This window comes from Cephus cinctus, unplaced genomic scaffold, assembly GCF_000341935.2.
Source record: "Cephus cinctus unplaced genomic scaffold, Ccin1 Ccin1_scaffold1588, whole genome shotgun sequence".
Lineage (NCBI taxonomy): Eukaryota > Metazoa > Arthropoda > Insecta > Hymenoptera > Cephidae > Cephus > Cephus cinctus.
In genome coordinates, this window is record NW_014333893.1 from 248,197 (window position 1) to 270,904 (window position 22,708).

Sequence of the window (22,708 nt, forward strand, 5' to 3'; positions counted from 1 at the left end):
GTACATATATCATTTAAAATAAGCGTTCGATTGCACTCGCGATTTATCAGGAACCTGCGCACCGATAAACGTGAAATTATCGATTAAGCTGTCAAATTAATTTTATTTTATCAGATATTCATATACAGGATTATCTTGTCAAATGATTACGCGAGCAACTAAAAAAAAAATATTCCAAAAAAAAAAAACATGAGAGTTTGCATCGGACAGAAATACAATAGAAAATTTCTTAAGGTTTAGAAAAGCGAATGAAAAACAAAAAGGATAAATGAGGTTTTTTGAAAAATTCTGGAACCTTCCGTCGAGAATTCAAAATTCAAATTTCTCTAGGCACCGTCACTATCTCAACAAAGTGATTATACGTACAAAAAAACGTAGCTTTCGACTAATATCTTTGAAATAGTTAACTAGCATTGAGCGACAGATAGCTCAGAGGTCGTTCACCTCTTCATGAGCTTTTGAAGATTCAAAAGCTTCGGAAACTCCTATGGCCCATTCCTGAGAAACATTCGTGGCCCTATCAACGAGTTCACGTGTCTTGTCCTAGTCCCAAAATATCTTTTTCGAAACGACAATATTCCACGGTCCCTCGGGTGTTGCCTTCCAGTACCCGGTCACATGCCGTTCACGAGAACTCGAGGAAACGCAAATAAAATAATACATTTCCCGGTGGGTCGCAGTGGCACTGCTGCTCTACCAGAGAGCGCGAGAGAGAGAGAGAGAGAGAGAGAGAGAGAGAGAGAGAGAGAGAGAGAGAGAGAATGAGTCTCGGATGAAGTGAGCGGCTCTGGTCGGTCTGGTGCCGTGTGCAGAGAGAGCAAGCTCAGCTCTTCTCTTGCGTTAGGCTATTTCTGCGCACGTTGACGTGTATTACATTACGCGGCTATATTTGGCGTGCTGGGAACACCCTGAAGATCCTCGCCTTTGAGTCCCTTCAAATCTTCATACGTACTGACAGTCCACTTTAATTTTACTCTTTTCTCGTAATATAATAAACAGTCGATATCTGCTGACGATTTTTCATGAATATAGGAGAAATTGATTTTGAATATATAAAAAAAAAGATATGGACTAAAATTGTTTTTCTTTGTAAAAGCATCTTCCGAGCTTCCGGGCAATTTTTAAATTCCTCCGATCCAGAGCCTGTGAGATAACTTTGATTATGCCGGAAATGTAGAAAAATATTTGTTACTCCGTCCAGTAGCCAGAAGCACAGACTTCTGGGAGGTCCACCTAAGTCTGTGCGCTGCACTATTCTCGGGATTCGTTGGTGGCGGCCGAAGTTCGTGAGCGACGTTAATTTTGGGATCTTTTTCAAAAAAGCCCATTGTCTCGTTAGCGCCGCATCGTTACTCATCGTCAAGATGAGTGATTGAACGAAAATAAAATTTTGACAGAAGACCGAATTGTTGAGATTTATTTTTATTTTTTACAAAATGTCCGATGCAACACTCTAGCGTGATAGTTCTTAAGTACCAGGTTCAAGATGATAAACGAGGTCATCCCAATCACCGAAGATCTCTTCGTAAAGAAGCTACAAGGTCGATCGATCGATCGGCAAGGATCGATGAATCGAAGACCCTCAAGTGAATCGTCCAGTTGACCTTCGAAGAATTCGTCAGGCTGCGTGAAGAGTCTGCGCTGGGCTAAACTGCTGGGAAAAAGAGAAGAAGAGGGAAGGGGAAGAAATTTGAAGAATTTAAAGAAGAGCAAGAGGAACCATGTTGATCTTCGATTGTCGTAGAAGAACAAGACTGACTCATCCAGGTCGACTTGTCTTCACCTTAGTACACGAAGGAGGTCGCAATCCTCGCGTGCTTCATATATTTCGTGGGCGACCCAGTCAAGAGGGGATGACGATGGGGGCCGTTTGCAAACGCTATTTCAGCCAACCCAGCTACAAATGATTCACCCTACCGAAAATAGTCCACGTGTGTCAGCGTACTCTGGAAAGGTGGGAAGGTACGAAGGTGGGACCAGGCATATTCTTGGTGAATTTCAGGAATGAGATTACACGAGGATACCGCGAGGCGAATGGATGGATGAGTCAAGACTAAATGAGGGCCGAGGAGTCAGCAGTGAAGCGCGAAGAGCGAAGAAGGGATGAAGATCAGTCCCTGACCAGGAATCCGAATAAACAAATGTCTAGGACAGTTTCGGGATGAGTCAGAATCGCCAGACGGGACACCAGACCACGTTGACGGTCTGTCACAATTATATTTTTACAAGGAAAGAGACGCGTTGGTCCCGATCGAATCAATAAATTGTCAAAACACAGAATCCTATGACTCACTCGAAAAAAAAAAAAAAAGAAAACTCCTGACCAACTATTAGCGCTAGATCACTGACTCTCTTTGAGACTACCTCGTATTTCTGCTTTCGAGTCAATTCTTAGTAATTTTTATCGCCGATTGGTTGGTAGTAGTTTTCTTAACGCTCTATCAACATTTATTGATACTAAGTCTTTAATATAATCTTTTTAATCGACACAAATTTCGATTAATCATATCGATAGATATCGATCGCAAACGCTCCATCAGTCCTATGTAATATAGATGACGTATGCCAAGTGTACTTGAAAGTCTGATAAGTCAAGATAAAATAAGAAATCCTCAAGGACCTCTTCGCAAGCATATCTCACAATTTCCTCACTGATAAGAAATAATTTTCCAAACGATAAAAAATCACGTTCGCACCGAACTCAATGAAGTAGATTTTTGAAAAAAAAAAAAAAAAAAAACTTTGAAGCCACCTTCACGACACTGTGTACCAGATCGGCGCCATATGTATCCTGTTCGAAAAAGGCCGCGCTTCCATCGAACGTCAAAAAATTTTAACGAACGTTCGATCGAAGGCGGCCCGTCGAATGAACTGTCAAACGCACTCGGTCGCGACACTTGTTTTTGGCGCGAACAACAAACAGCCAAACGGCGGCTAAACTGCCAAACCCCGAAGATCTTAACACGTTTCGCACGCGACACTAACAGATTGAAACTCACTGGCGGAAAGCACCACGCGGACAATGTGAAATGAAGAAGAAGAGACGAAGACAAGGTAAATGGAGAGGAGTGAAGAGGACGAAGAGTCAAAGAGGGGGAGCGAGATAGAATGAGAGAAGATGGAAGGGAAAGAGGAAAGATGAAAGATGAAGAGGAGTAAGAAAAATTGAGGTGAGAGAATGAGTCGTTCTCTCTCGAGTTCCAGTGGATGACTATTAACGTGAGGCTAGACTAAAATAAGTGGAGGTGTGTGTACTGACGTCACACACGTGATCCCCACCATCTGTAAGGTCCACCAGCATTCACTATTCCGATAGCTACATGCACCACCAATAGACCCAACTCTGCTCCCCTCTTCATTCATCAAGGACTCTTCACTCTTGCTCTTGACTCCTCGTCTCGACCTCCACTTCGTTTACCGTGCTTCAGCCGGTTCACGTATTACCGCTGGAACACGTGGCCAAGTGAACGGGCTAAATTCTTGACTATATAGGGTGGTTCGAAAACAACCTCGTGACTGAGGTCCTCGACGAGAGACGCGTCCAGTAGATATTTATATTCGCAGGAGTAAAAATGTCTATTTTGGAAATACTCTGCCGCCTACCATTTTCTACTGGACGGTTATTTCCGTTAATATATTCTCAGCATGGGTCGCGAAGTCGTTTGCTTGGCCGTCAGGAAGCCGCAGGAGTCTAGAAGTCGTAGGGAAGGACTGGGGGGGAGAGAGAGAGAGGTAAATAGCTAAAAACTAGAGAGCAAGGGAGTCAGAGAGTGAACTGTTTAAAAATAGTCGGAGCCTCTGACTCTCAAAGATTTCGCACGTTGCGTAGACGCCCTGAAGTCGTCTGAGATTTATGTGACGTCCAAGATTTACGCGATTGACTCCCGCTGATCGCCTGCCAAATTCAAAGGCTTCGGAGCTTTTACGTTCCGAATAGATAAGACGTGACTTGGCCAGACAGTTGATATTCGTCTTTGGATGTGAAACGAAGAAAAATAATGCCTCCTCGATCACAGACAGGTGGATCCGTGCTCTCGGTTGATGGATTTTAAAACGATTCATACGGGAGCTTCCGTTCGCGAAGGTGAAGAACGATTGGCGATTTGCCGCACTTGGGGAAGCTGATGGGACATCTTGCGAGTAACGGTTGCTCGGTCTCTCTGGTTTTGCTGGTTTGGCTCTTGGCCATCCTGCTGGGTCCGATTTATGAGGCGTAAATCTCGTATGCAATTACGTTGCTCTATTCGCTAGCAGGACGGTTAGAAAAAATAGGAGTAAAAAGAAAAGAAAAAAAATGGGCAATTACACAAAATATTTTTGTCCTGAGGCGAAAAACAAATTTTTATTCGTCAATCGATTTGTCAATAAAAAGCTCTTAGATCTTCGAGACCGTAGATTAATAGGTCGGATAGGAGAAACATGAAAATCACGTTAAAAACGATTTATCAATATTCGTGCGTATCAAAGCACGGCCATTCCTCGTTCTATATTTGATCGAAGCAGAATTCGCAATGGGCCTCCGGAGCTGAAAGCGAACCTAAAAAGAGGCACAAGGTCGTGCCTGCGTAGCGAGGCTGTGCTTAATTAGATCAAGACAGCCAAAAAGGTAGAATACGGATTAGGCAAGAGTGCAAATAAAAAATGATATAAATGTTGTGACGCGGGAATATAATGGCGACTAAAAATATACGTGAGATTTCTTATCCAACTTGGACGTGGGCGAGGTCGGCTGCGAAATTTCTGTGCTACTGAATATTTTGCAATGTTATCGTTATGCTAAGCCAAAAAAACATACAATCCGTCTTGTTACGCATTATTTTCGTTTCATCGGGTGCACAAATTACACACGGTACGAACTTCGAGCTCGTAAAATCATCATAGTCATTTGCTGCTTATGACGATACTTGAGCTACTTATGTACTTCCCGGTGGCCTCGTGAGTTAAGAAGTAAGGACCGTGTTAATGAGAGGGAGACATCAGAACCAGTTTGTTGACTGTTTAGATAACGTTGTATTTTTAGGAGCTGACTCGTGACTTTAGGCTCGTTGAATCATCCAGCTTCTAGCAATTAAATATAATAAGGTCGAAGGTCGAAATTTTCGGGGTCAGCGCCCTGTTACGTGAATTTCATAGCCATAACCATTTATTGTAATATTATATATATATATATATTAATATATAGAGATTAGATTGAAATATTATTTAACTTTGTGTTTTGTTATTAACATTAGTCTTTGGATAAGAATGTTTTTAGACTAACCTTTCGTAGACGATGCATCCTCCTAGTGTGCAGCACGGCTTCGAATTGAAGTTTTCCACATACGATGCCTTGTATTGAGAGTGTGTGTCAAATCTGATATGGCTCGATAGCAATATCTGAAACACACTGTAACCCGATACGATTAAAATGACAATTACAGAGAGAAAAGGAGTCTATTATCAGACAACGGTACCAGACGAATCAACACCCGGCGATAAGACTGGTAAACAACCTACGGATGGTCAATCCGTGGGTAACGTGATTCGCTTGTTACCGAAAGATACGAAAGAATTAAAAAGATTGAAGGACGAGGTAGTAATTCTAGACGAGGAAGGATATCCGATCGGTGCTCCATTACAGCCTGGCGATGAATCTTTACCCTGGCGCAGAGGTCGTGTCTATCATAGAGCTCGACCTACGAACGTGACACCCTGGAGGAAAGTTAAGCCGCGTTCCAGGGACACGTCCCTGGACAAAATTCAACAGGCTAGACTACTCCAGCCTGAGGTCAAACCCTGGACGGAGGAAGATGTGGTGCTGAAGAAAGCTCCACAGGTTATCAAGGAAATTACGAAAGAGAAATTGGAAGAGGTTGAACTTAAACCTGCTAAGACCGAAAAGCGTGAGGTCAGGAGGCCTAGTTTGGAACATGTGGAACTCAGACCGGTACCTAAAGATTTGAGGACCTTTGATGAAACGACCCTCGAGAGGCTTCTGGCTGAAAGAGTTACTGAATATACGGAAGAGGAGGATATTAGTATAAGGAGTGTCACTTCTGAAAGTCAGTCTGATTCAGTGTCGAAGAGATTGATCGAGGAAGAGATATCTCAAAGGAGAGGTGATCAGCCTAGACCATGGACCGAAGAGAAGATAACCTTAAAGAAAGCTAAACCGGAAAAGAAAGAAATTCCTAAAGAGAGCATTGAAGAGGTTGAGCTAAAACCGACACAGCCCGAAAAGAAGGACGTTAGGAAACCCAGTTTGGAACGTGTCGATCTTAAGCCTGTTCCGAAGGATGTGGTTGAGGAGAGAGTCACGACGCGAAGAGGGACAATCGAAAAGGGTGAATACGTGGAAGAGGAAAGTAGCACTCTTCTTAGTGTTACCTCAGAAAGTGATTCCACGGTGCATACGACGAGAAAAATCACTAAGGATGAAGTTCTTCCAGGTAAAGTGGAACAACCCAAACCCTGGACCGAGGAGAAGATTGCGCTGAAAAAGGCGAAACCTGAGAGGAAGGAAATTCCTAAAGAAACTATCGAAGAGGTTGAGCTGAAACCTGCGAGACCTGAGAAGAAGGAGGTACGCAGACCCAGCCTGGAACATGTTGAACTCAAGCCTGTGGCTAAACAAGTAACTGTCGATGAGAGAACTGTTCAGAAGGAGACTGCTGAATTTATTGAAGAAGAAGATACGACACTCTTGAAGGTTACTTCCAAAAAAGATATTACTCTTGCCCCAAAGAAACCCGTGGAGGAAGATGCTCAGAAGAAACCTGAGCAAGCTAAGCCCTGGACCGAAGAGAAGATCACGTTAAAGACAGCCAAAAAAGAGAAGAAAGAAATTCCTAAAGAAACTATCGAAGAGGTTGAGCTGAAACCTGCGAGGCCTGAGAAGAAGGAGGTACGCAGACCCAGCCTGGAACATGTTGAACTCAAGCCTGTGGCTAAACAAGTAACTGTCGATGAGAGAACTGTTCAGAAGAAGACTGCTGAATTTATTGAAGAAGAAGATACGACACTCTTGAAGGTTACTTCCAAAAAAGATATTACTCTTGCCCCAAAGAAACCCGTGGAGGAAGATGCTCAGAAGAAACCTGAGCAAGCTAAGCCGTGGACCGAAGAGAAGATCACGTTAAAGACAGCCAAAAAAGAGAAGAAAGAAATTCCTAAAGAAACTGTTGAAGAGGTCACGTTGAAACCGAGTAGACCTGAGAAAAAGGAAGTTCCCAAGCCTAGCATTGAACAAGTAGGCCTTAAGCCCGTCACTAAGAAGAGTACTGAAGTAAGTAAGATAGAGAAAGATGTTACCGAGGTCAGTGAATTCGTTGAACAGGATGAGACCACTATTCTTAAAATTGAATCTGATACGGAAGGTATCCGCCGTGTTCCTAAGAAAACCACGTCGGAGGAAATTCTTCAAAAGAAACCTGAAGAACCCAAACCATGGACGGAGGAGAAGGTTACTCTCAAGAAGGTGACTCCTCAAAAGAAAGAAGTACCAAAGGAAACCATTGAGGAAGTTGAACTTAAACCATCTAGAACTGAAAAGAAGGATGTTAAAAAATCGACTGTCGAACAAGTGGATCTCAAGACTGTTTCCAAAGACATTACGAGTCAATATGTCGAAGAAGTTGATACAAAGGTTTTGAAGGTGGTGAAGGACGAAGAAGTCGTAGAAGAGGAGGAGACACAGGAAACTGGTGTCAGCTGGCGTAAGGGCAAGAAGAAACCCAAAGAAAAGGCGCCATATGAGGAACAGGAAGATACTGAAATATTAAAGGTTACGGAAAAGAAAACGGAAGAAAAGGAAAAACGTGTTACGGAAGAAGTTGGTGTTTCTTGGCGGAGAGGAAAGAAGCCTAAGCAAGAGGAGAAACCAATTGCTGAACAAGTTCTTGAAGAGCTTCAGCCCGAAGAAGAAAAACCAACTGAGGAGACTACAGCAACTTGGAGGAGAGGCAAGAAACCTGGTAAAGAAATCAAGCCCAAAGACAAGCAACCTGAGAAACTTCAGGAGGAAGAGATAAAGCCACAACCAGGGGAAGCTCCTGAGGAGGAATCAGAAAAACCTACAGAAACTACACAACTTCCATGGCTTCGTGGAAAGAAGGTTCAAAAGAAAGTGATCGAAAAACAGGAAGAGCAAATAGAGGATATTAGATCGGTAACTCTGAAACCTGTGAAGAGAGGACAAAAGCCTGAAGAACGCGAGGACAAGGAAGAGATTGTCTTGAAACCGGTTAAGCGTCTGCCTAAAGAAGAGGAGACGAGTGAAGAGGTGAAACTGAAACCGGTAGAGAAACCTCAACCAGAACAGAAAGACCGCGAGGATGTTAAACTAAAACCTGTAACGAAGGATAAACCAGAAAAGACAATTGAAGAAAGTACTCTGAAACCGGTTAAGCCTGGTAAGAAACCGGATGTTCAGGAACCGAAAGAGGTTCAGCTTAAACCCATTCCTAAAAAGACTGAATTGCTAGCTCCAGAAAAGGTTGAAGATAAACCAGAAGAAGAGCAGCCAACTGAAGTTACCGAAACTCCATGGCGTCGCGGTCCAAAACCAAGTATAACAAAACAACCTGTTCCAGAGGAGGAGAAACCGGAAGAGGAAATTCCGGAAGAACAGAAACCTGTGGAAAAGACACCATGGCGACGAGAAAAGATCGATAAGAAGACGGTGATTCAACAAGAAGAACAAGTTGTTGAAGATATCAGGTCGGTTTCTTTAAAGCCTGTAAAGCGCGGTAAAAAACCAGAAGAACGCGAGGATAAAGAAGAAGTTGTCCTGAAACCAGTGAAGAAGCTTCCAAAGGAAGAAGAGACTTCAATGGACATTAAATTAAAACCTGTAGAGAAGGAGAAACCGGAAGAGGAAAAACCCACGCCTGCTAAGGTTAAACCAAAGAAAGGTAAACTTCAGGAAACAGAAGAAGAAGCTCCTGAGGAACAGAAGCCTAAGGAAGCCCTTCAACCTGAACTGGTTAGTGAACTAGTAGAAGATGAGAAACCAGAAGAAAAATCCGGCCTACCTTGGGTACGCGGAAAGAAACGCATTGAAAAAGTAGTAAGAGAAGAGAAAATCGATAAGCAAGTAGACCAGCAAGTGACAGAAGAGGATAAACAGGTTTCAGAGGTCTCGTGGAGAAAGACTCAAAAAGATACGAAGGTATTGGAAATTCAAAAAGAGACCGATGTAGAAGACATAAAATCTGTAACATTGAGGAAGACTAGAAAAGATAAGAAGCCGGAAGAACGAGAAGACAGAGATGAAGTTGTTTTGAAGCCTACTAAACGCTTGCCTAAAGAGGAAGAGACCACTGAGGAAATTAAACTGAAGCCTGTACAAAAACCAGAAGATTTGGTCCCTGAACAGGTCGAAGAACAACCTGAGGAAGCTAAACCTGAAGAGAAGGCACCATGGCGGCGCGAGAAAGTTGAGAAAAAAGTGGTTATCAAACAAGAGGAACAGATAGAAGATATAAAATCTGTGTCCCTTAAACCTGTGAAACGTGGAAAGAAGCCAGAGGAAAGGGAAGACAAGGAAGAGGTTGTTCTGAAACCTGTGAAGCGTGTTCCTAAAGAAGAGGAGACTGCCGAAGAAATTAAGCTGAAACCTGTTGAGAGGGATATACCGAAACTTGAAAAAGGTCTTGAAGTTCCGGAGGAAGACAAGCCCCAAGAAAAGACTGAAATGCCCTGGAGACGAGAAAAGAAGCCGGCTAAGAAAATCATTCCAGAAGTTACGAAGGAAGAACAAGACGTAACAGAGCAAGTCACTGAAGTCGTTGATACCGAAGAGAAGAAAGAAGCGACCGAAGTCTCTTGGCGCAAGGAAAAGAAAGAAAAGAAGGTTGTTGAAGTACAGAAAGAAGCTGAAGTGGAAGACATTCGTTCGATCACTTTGAAGAAAACGAAGCGAGATAGGAAGCCCGAAGAGCGTGAGGACAAAGAGGAGGTAGTTCTCAAACCTGTGAGACGTCAACCTCAAGAGGAAGACACAGAAGAAGAAATCAAACTTAAATCCGCTGAGAAAGAAGTAGTTCCTAAAAAGGTAGAAGAGAAACCAGAAGAGGAAAGGCCTACTGAAATTACTGAAGTTCCATGGAAACGTGGTAAAAAGCCTAAGAAGGTTGTTGGAAAGCCTGAAGAGGTAAAACCAGAAGAAATTAAGCCGGAAGAAGTGACCCTTGAGGAAAAGCCTGAAGATGAAAAACAGACAGAAACTCTTGAGGTTTCTTGGCGTAAAGATAAGAAGAAGTCGGAAAAGAAAGAAAAGAAGGTCGTTGAATTTAAAGAAGAAGTCACGATCGTCCCTATCGATCAGGAGGAAGTAATTGAAGACCAGAAAATTGTCACCATAGAAAAAGAAGTGAAGTCCGAGATTTCTGAAGAAATCAAACCTAAACCAAAGCCAAAAGATAAACCTGAGGCAACCAAGCCAGAAGAAGTGAAGCTCAAACCAATCAAGCGAGGTAGGAAACCTGAAGAGAAATCAGAAGAAGTTGAGGAAGTTCATCTCAAGCCAATTCCCAAGAAAACAATCGACGAAGAAGTTACAGACGAAATAAAATTAAAATCTGTCCAAAAAGAGAAGCCAGAAAAGGTTTCTGAGGAAGTCACTTTACAGCCCATCGAAAAAGATAAAACGGAGGTACCGGAAGAAGAAAAGCCTGAGGAAACAACTGGTTTGCCTTGGGTGCGAGGGAAGAAAAAGAAAGTGACCAAAGCACCTGAAGAACAACCTGAAACCAAGGAGAAAATACCCGTGGAGAAGGTAGAAAAAGAGATCGAGGAAATCAAAATTAAAAAAGGCAAAAGGAAATCGAAAGAACAGGAAGAAGAGCAAGAAGAGGTACAACTCAAACCTATTCCAAAGAAAACACCCGAAGAGGAAACTCAGGAGCAGAAAAAATTGAAACCTATCAAAACAGAAAGACCAGAAGATGAGAAGGAGGAAATCAAATTAAAGCCAGTGAAACGAGGTAAGAAACCTGAAGTTGATGAGAAGGAAGAAGTGCATTTGAAACCTGTCCCTAAAAAAGCTCCGGAGGAAAAAGACATTGAAGAAGTCGAACTCAAACCAAGCCGCAAAGAAAAAATTGCACCAGAAGCAGAACAACCTGAAGAAAAAACTGAACTTCCTTGGCGCCGTGGAAAAAAGAAGGGTAGGGTTGAAAAGCCTGAAGAGGAACAACCTGAAGTGGAGGAGGAACAAGTCCCTGAAGAAATACCCACGGATGAGGTCGAAGAGGTCAGTGAAGTAACGTGGAGAAAGGGTAAGAGAATACCTAAGAAACTAGAAGAGGAAAAGGAAGAGGTACATCTGAAACCTATTCCAAAGAAAACACCCGAAGAAAAGGAGAAACCAAAGGTAGAGGAAATTCTACGACCAGAGAAACGTCCTGAGGAGGAAGTAACGGAAACGGAGGAAGTTTCATTGAGGAAGGGCAAGAGGAAGCCAAAGAAACCAGAAGAAGAAAAGGAAGAGGTACATCTGAAACCTGTTCCAAAGAAGGTACCGGAAGAGAAAGAGAAGCCACAGGAAGAACAAGTTTTACAACCTGAAAAACCTGTAGAGGAAGAAATAACCGAAACAGAGGAAATATCGTGGAGAAAGGGCAAGAGGAAGCCAAAGAAACCGGAAGAGGAAAAGGAAGAGGTACACCTGAAACCTATTCCAAAGAAGATACCGGAAGAGAAAGAAAAGCCACAAGAAGAAAAAGTTGTCCAACCAGAGAAAGTTACTGATGACAAAATTACGGAAGAGACAACTGAAACACCTGAAGTATCTTGGAGAAAGGGCAAGAGAAAGCCAAAGAAACCTGAAAAACCTGTAGAGGAAGAAATAACCTGAAACCTGTTCCAAAGAAAGTGCCAGAAGGAGAAGAAAAACCAGAAGAAGAAGTAGTTCCACAACCAGAAAAACCGGTAGAAGAAGAAATAACTGAAACACAGGAAATATCATGGAGAAAGGGCAAAAGGAAACCAAAGAAGCCGGAAGAAGAAAAGGAAGAGGTACATCTGAAACCTGTTCCAAAGAAGGTACCGGAAGAGAAAGAGAAGCCACAGGAAGAACAAGTTTTACAACCTGAAAAACCTGTAGAGGAAGAAATAACCGAAACAGAGGAAATATCGTGGAGAAAGGGCAAGAGGAAGCCAAAGAAACCGGAAGAGGAAAAGGAAGAGGTGCATCTGAAACCTATTCCAAAGAAGGTACCGGAAGAGAAAGAGAAGCCACAGGAAGAACAAGTTTTACAACCAGAGAAACCTGTGGAAAAAGAAATAACCGAAACGGAGGAAATATCATGGAGAAAGGGCAAGAGGAAGCCAAAGAAACCGGAAGAGGAAAAGGAAGAGGTACACCTGAAACCTATTCCAAAGAAGATACCGGAAGAGAAAGAAAAGCCACAAGAAGAAAAAGTTGTCCAACCAGAGAAAGTTACTGATGACAAAATTACGGAAGAGACAACTGAAACACCTGAAGTATCTTGGAGAAAGGGCAAGAGAAAGCCAAAGAAACCAGAAGAAGAAAAGGAAGAGGTTCACCTGAAACCTGTTCCAAAGAAAGTGCCAGAAGGAGAAGAAAAACCAGAAGAAGAAGTAGTTCCACAACCAGAAAAACCCGTAGAAGAAGAAATAACTGAAACAGAGGAAATATCATGGAGAAAGGGCAAAAGGAAACCAAAGAAGCCGGAAGATGAAAAGGAAGAGGTACATCTGAAACCTATTCCAAAGAAAACACCCGAAGAAAAGGAGAAACCAAAGGTAGAGGAAATTCTACGACCAGAGAAACGTCCTGAGGAGGAAGTAACGGAAACGGAGGAAGTTTCATTGAGGAAGGGCAAGAGGAAGCCAAAGAAACCAGAAGAAGAAAAGGAAGAGGTACATCTGAAACCTGTTCCAAAGAAGGTACCGGAAGAGAAAGAGAAGCCACAGGAAGAACAAGTTTTACAACCAGAGAAACCTGTGGAAAAAGAAATAACCGAAACGGAGGAAATATCATGGAGAAAGGGCAAGAGGAAGCCAAAGAAACCGGAAGAGGAAAAGGAAGAGGTACACCTGAAACCTATTCCAAAGAAGATACCGGAAGAGAAAGAAAAGCCACAAGAAGAAAAAGTTGTCCAACCAGAGAAAGTTACTGATGACAAAATTACGGAAGAGACAACTGAAACACCTGAAGTATCTTGGAGAAAGGGCAAGAGAAAGCCAAAGAAACCAGAAGAAGAAAAGGAAGAGGTTCACCTGAAACCTGTTCCAAAGAAAGTGCCAGAAGGAGAAGAAAAACCAGAAGAAGAAGTAGTTCCACAACCAGAAAAACCCGTAGAAGAAGAAATAACTGAAACAGAGGAAATATCATGGAGAAAGGGCAAAAGGAAACCAAAGAAGCCGGAAGATGAAAAGGAAGAGGTACATCTGAAACCTATTCCAAAGAAAACACCGGAAGAGAAAGAAAAGCCACAGGAAGAACAAGTTTTACAACCAGAGAAACTTGTAGAAAAAGAAATAACCGAAACAGAGGAAATATCGTGGAGAAAGGGCAAGAGGAAGCCAAAGAAACCGGAAGAGGAAAAGGAAGAGGTGCATCTGAAACCTATTCCAAAGAAAACACCGGAAGAGAAAGAAAAGCCACAGGAAGAACAAGTTTTACAACCAGAGAAACTTGTAGAAAAAGAAATAACCGAAACAGAGGAAATATCGTGGAGAAAGGGCAAGAGGAAGCCAAAGAAACCGGAAGAGGAAAAGGAAGAGGTTCACCTGAAACCTATTCCAAAGAAAGTGCCAGAAGAAAAAGAAAAACCAGAAGAAGAAGTAGTTCCACAACCAGAAAAACCGGTAGAAGAAGAAATAACTGAAACACAGGAAATATCATGGAGAAAGGGCAAAAGGAAACCAAAGAAGCCGGAAGAAGAAAAGGAAGAGATTGTCCTGAAACCTGTGGAGAAACCGACTCCAGAAGAGAAGGTAGAAGAAGAGTTGCCTCTTAAACCAGGAAAGAAAATCCAGCCGGAAGAAGAGAAGCCTGAACAGATAAAACTGAAACCAATAAAGAGAGGCAAAGCGCCTGAACCTGAAACAAAGGAAGAGGTCCACTTGAAGCCAATTCCAAAGAAATCCGTCCAAGAAGAAGTACTAGAAGAGATTCAACCTGAACCAATAAAGTTAGAAGAACAGCCTGAACAACCTGAAAAGCCTGAAGAGCGTGAAGAGGTCACGCTAAAACCAAAACGAAAAGAGAAAAAGCCAAAGCCCGGTAAACCGGAAGAGTTACAAGTATCTGAAATAAAACCAGAAGAAGAACAGCTTCAACCTGTCGTAGCGGAAGTGACTGAAGATATTGTCGAAGAGACAACAAAATCCGTCCAGGAGGTAAAGATTGGAAAGAAGAAGAGCGTAAAGATAGACACGAAAGCGATTGAAATAATTGATGACAAGGTGATCGAAGAAGTCGAAGATGTTCGCCAATCGGACATAAGCATAATTTCAAAGAAACGCCAGGACGTAGAGGAGGTCGTCCAGGAGGAAGTGAAGCAAGTGGAAGATCGGAAAGACAAGCGAAAACGTAGGCAGCGCGCCCAAGTGGAGATATCAATTATTGATAAGGATAAGAAAGTCGCGCCACGTTTTATCCAAAAGTTACAACCAGTCATCGCCGAGCCTGATAAGCCAGCTAAATTTACCTGCACGGTGATCGGTAATCCTTTCCCCGAAGTCTCTTGGTACAGAAACGAACAGGAGCTTCACGCCAGCGAGAAATACATCATGACAGTCGTGGAGACCACAGCCACCCTGGAAGTGACGAACGTCAAGGAGGAGGATGTCGGCATGTATTCCTGTAGAGCGTCCAATCCTGCAGGAGTCGCCACCTCCACTGTGAACCTCGTCATTTTCGGTAGGACCAATGGACGCTGCGTCCTGCCTGCTGTGTGTGCTATTCGTCGTGTCTTCATTTTTCTTTTTTTTTTAATTAGCGATCTTGATAATGGGTTTGATAATGCTGTTTTAATTAAAAATGTCCCAGTGCCAACTAGGTACTGTTTTCACACAAATAGTCCTACACTTTATTTTTAAGGATCGTCGAGAGGCTTTTTACACTATTTTTTTTTATTTAGGTTGCAAGGAAATTTTTAATACGCTTTCAGCAACGTGATTGCTTGTATGAATTAGTGGATCATTGTAGATGGTCGTGTCATTAGAAAGTTGTTGATGGTTCATACGTTAATAATGATTTGCTAATCGCAGAAAAAGAAGAGGAAGGAGTCGCTCCGCACTTCATCACACCAATTAAACCGTTAATGGTCGAAGAACACAAACCAGCTACTTTGGAATGCATTGTAACTGGTATACCTGCACCGGAAGTGAAGTGGTACCGAGGAGATAAGGAAGTGAAGCCAAAGAAGGGTACTGAGATTACATTCAACCCTGAAACAGGAGAATCCAAACTGACGATCCTGGAACCAACTCCTGAAGACGAAACAATTTATCGGGTTCGCGCTCTTAACAAATTCGGACGCGCCGAGTGTAGAGCGAATCTTCTGATCAGCAACGCAGTTGTGGTTTCCAAACCGGAAGTACTGCGTGCACCGAAAATCACAAAACCACTTCCTGCCTTAGTAGCAGAAAAAGGAAAGCCTTTGGTTCTCACTGCTGAATTCGAAGGAAAACCAGCGCCTGATGTCAAGTGGTACAGAAATGGAACCGAAATAAAACCATCCGACAAAAAGATCATTAAGGTCTTTGAGAATACTACCGAACTGATCATTCCGGATGCTACTAAGAAGGATAGCGGCAAGTACGAGATCAGGGTGCAGAATCCTGCAGGTGAAGCCAGAAGTTCAGGTTCCGTCGCCGTGAAGGGACCTGAAGAAACTACCGACGAGGTTAAGGCCCCCAGGTTCATCGAACCACTTCAGCCCCAAGTGGTAGCTGAAGGTGAAGTTGTGATTATGGAGGCAACGGTAGATTCTTACCCCACAGCATCATTCCAGTGGTTCCATGAAAACCACCCACTCAAGGTATCGCATATTTTCAATAAAAAAAACTGTATCTCATTAAATTTAGAAAAATCCCAATAAAAAAGTTTCATCATTAATTTCAGTCATCGCCCGAGCTCAGAATAGTAACCAAAGAAAACCGATCGGTTCTTTTGGTGAAAGAAATCGTTCCTGAATTCGCTGGAACCTATACCTGCCGCGCTGAAAACGTCGCAGGTTCGGTCACCTGTACGGCAACAGTTAATCTTCTTGATGTACCTTGGGAAGAGACTGTAGAACTGGTATCACCCACTTTCATAAAGAAGATGTCACCAGTCCGAGTGATGGATGGTGAAAGTGTCAACCTGACTTGCGTCGTCCAAGGAAAACCAATTCCCAGGGTTGAATGGTTCCACGATAAAAAACCGATAAAGGAAGGAAAGGAGATCACGATCCTCCAGGACTCCGAAGGTGTCTGCAGTTTAGCTATCAGTGAAGTATTCCCAGAAGATGCTGGAGAGTATACTTGCCAGGCAGTCAATCCTGTTGGAGAAGCAGTATGCACAACTTCGCTCGTTGTAGAAGGTATTCAAAATTCAGAATGTTTCCATCAGACATTCCAATTTGAAGTTGTCAATTAATGATGATTGTTTTAAAACCCAGCATACGAGTACGTACCGGACTCAGAAATCGCATCGTCGATCGTTGCTACGTCCTTGATCACAGGACAAAGTGGCTCGGAAGAGGATCTTTTGTCTCCAAAGGTTGGTACACCGTTCCCTACTTCCAGAGCTACGTTATATAAAAGATATGAATTTTCCCTTAAACCGTACTTCGTATTTAGGAGACACCCTTGTCCGACACCGACACAGAGGAATCTGCGCCGGAAATTGTCAGAAAGCTTCCTCAGTTAGTTCCTACTAAAGATGGCGAATTAACCAGGTAAGAAAATTCGATTGAATTGAAAAAAAAAAAATGTTGAAAAAAAATTAACACAATGCTTCAATGGTAATTCAGACTGGAGGTAAAGGTCAAGGGTAAACCCAAGCCACAAGGAAAGTGGATAAAACAGGGAGTGGAGATAATTCCATCCCAGGAATTCCAAATCGAGGAATTCGATGATGGCACCTCGGTGCTGACAATTGCCGAAACTTATCCCGACGACACAGGGGAGATTGTCTTCGAGGCACACAATCCCCTGGGAGTATCCACGACGACTACCTACCTATCGGTAGAAGGTAAACGATGCGAAACAAGTGATATTGAGATAGACAATTATTTTTTTAAAAATATCTCTAATAAATTGATCGAGTTCTTTTCAGGCAGCGTCGACAGGGCACTTCGTCAATATTCCAATAAAAAAAGAACCCTTTTTTCCATCCTTCATTCGCTTCACACTAAACACGACATGTTTCTAGGTTAAGATCACATATCAACTAACTCGAATACTGATGACTCTTAGAAAAGTTTTGTTTAGATTAAAGAAATCGTTTATACGTGTCCTTAAAAATGATCGCCTGCTTCTCAGGTATCCTCGGAACGAAGGACTACAGAAAGCCAGAATGGGTCACGCAGATGGAGGAGATGCAGGAGGCTCTGCGAGGTAAGAACGATGAGATTCTGGCATCTCGGTGTAGCATGCTGAGTGTGCGAACGTGCAGCTTTTCAACTGACAGTCTGGACGAGCGAGCGATCAGAGACGAAGAGTCGCCATCGCAGAAAGACAGTTCGACGATGGTTAGCGAATTCTCGTCGACTAAGACTCTGATGAACATCGATGAGGAGAGGCGAGTTCACGAAGAGGTCACCGAGTTCAACGTTCCTACTGAATTCTATTTGACACGTGATAGATTTGATACCGATGACTCTCACCATGATGAAGTCTGCCCAGTGGATTTGCTAGAAACCGGAAAACAGGTCGTACCGAAGAGAGAAGGTTCTGTGAAGAGTTCTGAAAAAAAATCGGTAGCTAGAACAAAAACCGTAGAAAGAAAATCTACCTTGGGATACTCGCAGGAGAGACGAAAGGGGGTTTCTGAAAAAATGAAAATTTGTAAAAAATCATTAGAAAAATCTTCATCCCCAGAGAGATCGTCGATCGTTCAGCGACAAGTGTCGCGTTCCCCTAGTCCTGAAAAAAGATTGCGCAATGTCGCGTCGACTGTGCAAAAAAGGGAAAAGGGCAATTTGAGCAAAAAGGATGTTTCTGAAAAATGGTCGATTTCTGGAAAAATAAAAGAAACCGGTAAGATAGGAAAAGTCACGTCGAGAGGTGTCACTGAGAAGCCAGCATCTTCATCGCCGACTAGGACGCACCAGAGAGTCAGAGAAAAAGTTACAGAGGTCAAATCGGAATCGCCTTCGCCTACCAGAGACAGAGAGAGACTGTCTAAAGAATCAAGGTCAAAGTCACAGTCTCCAAGTCCACCCAGAAGACCTCAAGGAATTTCGAAAGATTCGCGAGTTAAGGTCCAAACGTATTCGCCTACAAGATCAAAACCGGAAGTGTCTAGAAAATCCAAAGGATCCACAACAGACAAGACAAAGCAAAAAATTGTCTTAGACTTCAGTGAATTTCCACCACCGAAGTCTGAAAGGAAAACTGAAAAACATGAGATCCAGGCAGATTCTTGCAGTTCGGAATTGGACCACAGAAATTATCAAGGTCTGACGGATACTTCGGAAACTGGTTTTTACCTCTCGCCAATCGAAGAGAACAGCGAAGCTTCAACCAGCAGCAGCAGCCAGAGTCGATCGGATTCGAAGTACTACAAACCAAAGATGAAGTTTTCTACACAGAGAAGAGAATATTCGGATATAGAGGAGAGAGATTACGATCCCAGTAGAAAATATCACACGTATCCAAAATCGCGGATACCGGTCCTCAAAAGAGCGAACGATCGATACAAAAATCTTATGGATCCAAAAATGTATCCACTGGAGCCACGCGAAATCGAGCTCGAGGCATTTCAGCAATTGCACACGGCGGACAGTCAGGAGGAATTGCAAGAATTTCTCCTTCTGGAAAGTCAATGCAGCGGAAATCTTGGGCTGGCCGGAAATATTTCCCAGTCTGAGATTTCTTATGGAGAACACCAAAGCGACGATGAGAGGGGCACCATGTCAGGTATTTTTTTTGAACTAACAAATTATAGTAACGATATAAATATTTTTGATTTACGTTTATTTTTGATTTATTAATAATAATCTTGCACGGTGTTATGTGTGCTATTCGTCTAATCAGATTACTGACAACCGGGTCGCATGAGCCACGCAACGACCAACACGAAGATCAGGTAAGCTGGTAGATTTAAGATCGAGTGATCTGTTTGGAAAAATATTTTTTGATACGAGAGTTTTATGAATTTTATTTATTAATTTTAGCCACGCAATCCGTACCACGATTCATTCAAGAAATTACAGCGATTTATGTAAAGGAGGGAGAACCCGCAGTATTTGAATGTACATACTCCGGAAATCCTGCGCCAGGTATTGTAAATTGTTAATCATTGATTTAATGGTAATGGAATTACGTCATTCGAATTATTCTGACGAATCTATTTCAGATGTTGTTTGGTACAAAAATGATAAACTCATCAGCAACACGGAAAACACAAAAGTACGGATTTTCGATGCCGAGAAGAAGACGACATTGACGATCAAACATGTTACTGAAGAAGATGACGCGACCTACGTATGCAAAGCTACCAGTGACATTGGCTTAGCCATCACTAAGGCAAAATTGCACGTGAGCGGTGAGTATCAAAATATTTTGATTTTAATTTCATATTAAAAAATACCAATTAAACATTGCAGATACTGCGGGCGATTCGAAGAAACCGCGAAAGAAAGAAAAGCCGACGGAGAAGGTTGAAGAAAAATTAGAAGTTAAAAAGCCAGAGAAGAAGAAGAAGGCAGATGTGAAGAAAGCTAAGGAAACCAAAGAAAAGATAAAGGGAGAGCGCGTCAAGGTGGAGAAAACCGAAATCCACGAGGAGAAGGGTATTCCGAAAGAAGAACCAGAAGAAAAGTTAATAGATTTTCTTTAAACAATATCCAAACACAATAATTCTAAGCACCCCGAAACAATTGTCAACATAATTTCGATTTTTCGTTTCAGAAAAATTGTGGACGTTGAAGAAACTCAAGTGCTCGAGACGATCGAAGCCATCGAAGAGAAACCGGAAGAGGTTTGTATACCTCATGAAACATGAAAATCTTATTGACTGATAGAAATTCGAGAATCAAGTATTGAATAATTTTTTTTCCAAAATTACAGCCGTCGCAGGCAACAAGAGTAATTCCCATCCAGGAACCAGTCCTAACGGAAACCACAGCTTCTTTGAAGAAGATCGACGACAAACCAAAGGAAATCGTACCGAAGAAGGAAAAGCGGGCAAAACCGGTAGTCGAAGAACAGGAAAGTGTGGTGATTTCGCAAGTAACGACAGAAGATACCACCGGAGAATTCCTGGTAGAATCAAGAATAGATCAGGCCCAGATGACTTCGGAGACCTTGGAAACCGTCTCAGTTTCCGAAGTGCGTTCGGAACGTGGCGTTCAGGAGATAAAGAAGAAGAAATCGAAGAAAACCGCTACGCTTCGCGAATCCGTGACCCAAGTACAGCGCGAGAGTCAAGAAATCGTTAAGGAACAAAGAGCAGAGGAGATTCTGGAAATTAGCGAATTACCAAGCGAGACAGTGGCGCCACTAGAGGAGAAGCCGAAGCGGAAGCGCGCGAAGCCGGAGAAGAAGGCACCGGTCGAAGAGAGGGCGACGGTCACGGAAGTGACGGTTGAACAAATAATCGAGGAACAGAAGGAGAACATAGCGAGGGAGGTCGAAGAGATCCTGGACGTCCTGAACGCGAAGGAATTCGGTCCTGGCGAGTTGCCTTTGCAAGAACTGGCGACTATTGGCTACCTGGTGCGCCAAGGCGTTTCCGTTAACGAGATCAACGAGAGCCTCTATAAGACTGATAAGTTCCCGGCTCTGAGGACACCGGATGCTCAGAATGCTCTTGTTCAGCTGGTTGAGAGGGAAGGTCATGGTCCTCTTATTTCTCAAGTACTCACTGAGGAAACAACTACGGATGAAAGTGTCGTTGCTGCTACTGTTGGCTTCAGGGCCTTCATGAGGATGGTGGAACTCGAACATGCCACTGTTGAAGAGGTCATCACCCACTTCGCTCCGGAAGACTTCCGGCCACATGCTTGGGAGGTCGCAGAACCCACTGAGGTAGAGATATCGAATTTTGAAGTTCATTTCAGAAATCCGTTTCTTTTTTTGACATTTTTTCATTAGAGACTTTCTTTCCTTTTCATAGGTCGATACCGAACAACGATTTACTGAGAACGTAGAGATTACCCAGAAGAGAGAAGTCCACGTGTTGGGTAAGTTTGTAACGTGTGAGGTGGCATTGCAAGCCCAAAGAGCATCTTCAAGACGATGAATGAAATAAAATTTTGAAAAAAAAAAGCTTTGTCGAGTGCGCTTGCGTGGCTGAGATTTTTGTAAATTTTTTTGTTTCTTTGTAAATATATCGATACCATTATTTTCTACCTCTACTGCAAATGAGCATGGCCTTGTTGTATGTATAATAGAAAGAATCTGTCGTTATTATTTTTTTGTTCTGTCTCTTTGTGCAATGTAATATTGTGTGTGAAAATAAAATAATATTTTACGATATGTGCGATTGCTTGTGTATTGTGTTTTACGTAACCCTTTGAAAAGCTTTCGCGAACGAGAAGATACGCTGTTCTTTTATTTTTACAGAAAGACAAGAAGAAACGAAGGCTGTTCGAGTACAGGATGTTCAAGAAATAAAAGGTTTGAGACATCACGTTACGATGCATGGATCAATTTGATAAATTAAATTTCGTACGATCAAAGGCTCTAGAAAAATTTAATCAAAGGATCAAAATTCCAGGAAACAAATTGGCTCTAACCAGCATGCAATATATTTATACGTCGCCTGGACGTAACCGTGGCGATAATATATTTTCAAAAAAAAAAAATGATTCTCTTGCAATTTCATTCTTCGCATTTCAGAAAGCCACATTGAAAACTTCTATGGCACTGCTATAGCTTTAACGAATTCTATGTGGTTGTATTTTTTATATTCTTTCAGATGCATGAAGCTTTCTTGATCAAATGAGACTGACAGTGTGAGAATTTTTTTACCGCTTAAGCCGCTATGCTTTCAATGCGCGAATATCTGAAAATTCGCCAGTTAAAATTTCGCAAATTTTTCTAATTTTTTTTTTGTCTCTGTAAGCACTTTCTACTCCAGCTTTTGAAGGAGTATGATTACCTTTGAGCTTCGCATTGCAGATTTGTTTAGGTATGTAAGTATAAGCTACGCTTAAGCTTTACCCCGGCACGCCTGCCAACAAAATATATTTTTCGTGACTGTCAATAATTATTGCACATGTGAAATTACTAAAACAAAGCAGAGCCATGGTAAACGATGAAAAAACATAGCCAATAATAATATTGGTAACAAACTTAAATATCATCTTTACCATCGACCTTTATAAATTATTCAATTATTTGTATAAAACTTTATCATTAATGAACAAAGTGTTTGCACTTGCTTTATACACGTGTAGAACCCTCAACGAGCGTAACCCCTGAATTTACACGATTATCCACGTGTCGTGTCACTTACCTGATTGCCAGTCCCCTACCACGTAAATGACAAAGTGCAGTAACACAACATTCTTGATACCTCAATACCTCACGTTATTCCGTA

The 22,708-nt window shown here is 42.3% G+C and overlaps 1 protein-coding gene across 1 annotated transcript in view; it reads left to right on the forward strand.

Annotated features, from left to right (window-relative positions):
• The first annotated feature begins 5,392 nt into the window (after positions 1–5,392).
• The window catches only part of LOC107273400 (titin), a 66,888-nt gene continuing 49,572 nt past the window's right edge, over positions 5,393–22,708 (forward strand). Inside the window, 17 exon segments of the mRNA XM_025090729.1 lie at positions 5,393–11,815; positions 11,848–14,872; positions 15,223–15,995; positions 16,079–16,538; positions 16,617–16,717; positions 16,798–16,895; positions 16,971–17,191; positions 17,482–18,185; positions 18,217–18,460; positions 18,517–19,080; positions 19,338–19,442; positions 19,520–19,708; positions 19,770–19,983; positions 20,074–20,143; positions 20,233–21,192; positions 21,281–21,347; positions 21,730–21,783. Coding sequence (XP_024946497.1) covers positions 5,408–11,815; positions 11,848–14,872; positions 15,223–15,995; positions 16,079–16,538; positions 16,617–16,717; positions 16,798–16,895; positions 16,971–17,191; positions 17,482–18,185; positions 18,217–18,460; positions 18,517–19,080; positions 19,338–19,442; positions 19,520–19,708; positions 19,770–19,983; positions 20,074–20,143; positions 20,233–21,192; positions 21,281–21,347; positions 21,730–21,783 — 14,257 coding nt within the window. The 5' untranslated portion in view covers positions 5,393–5,407.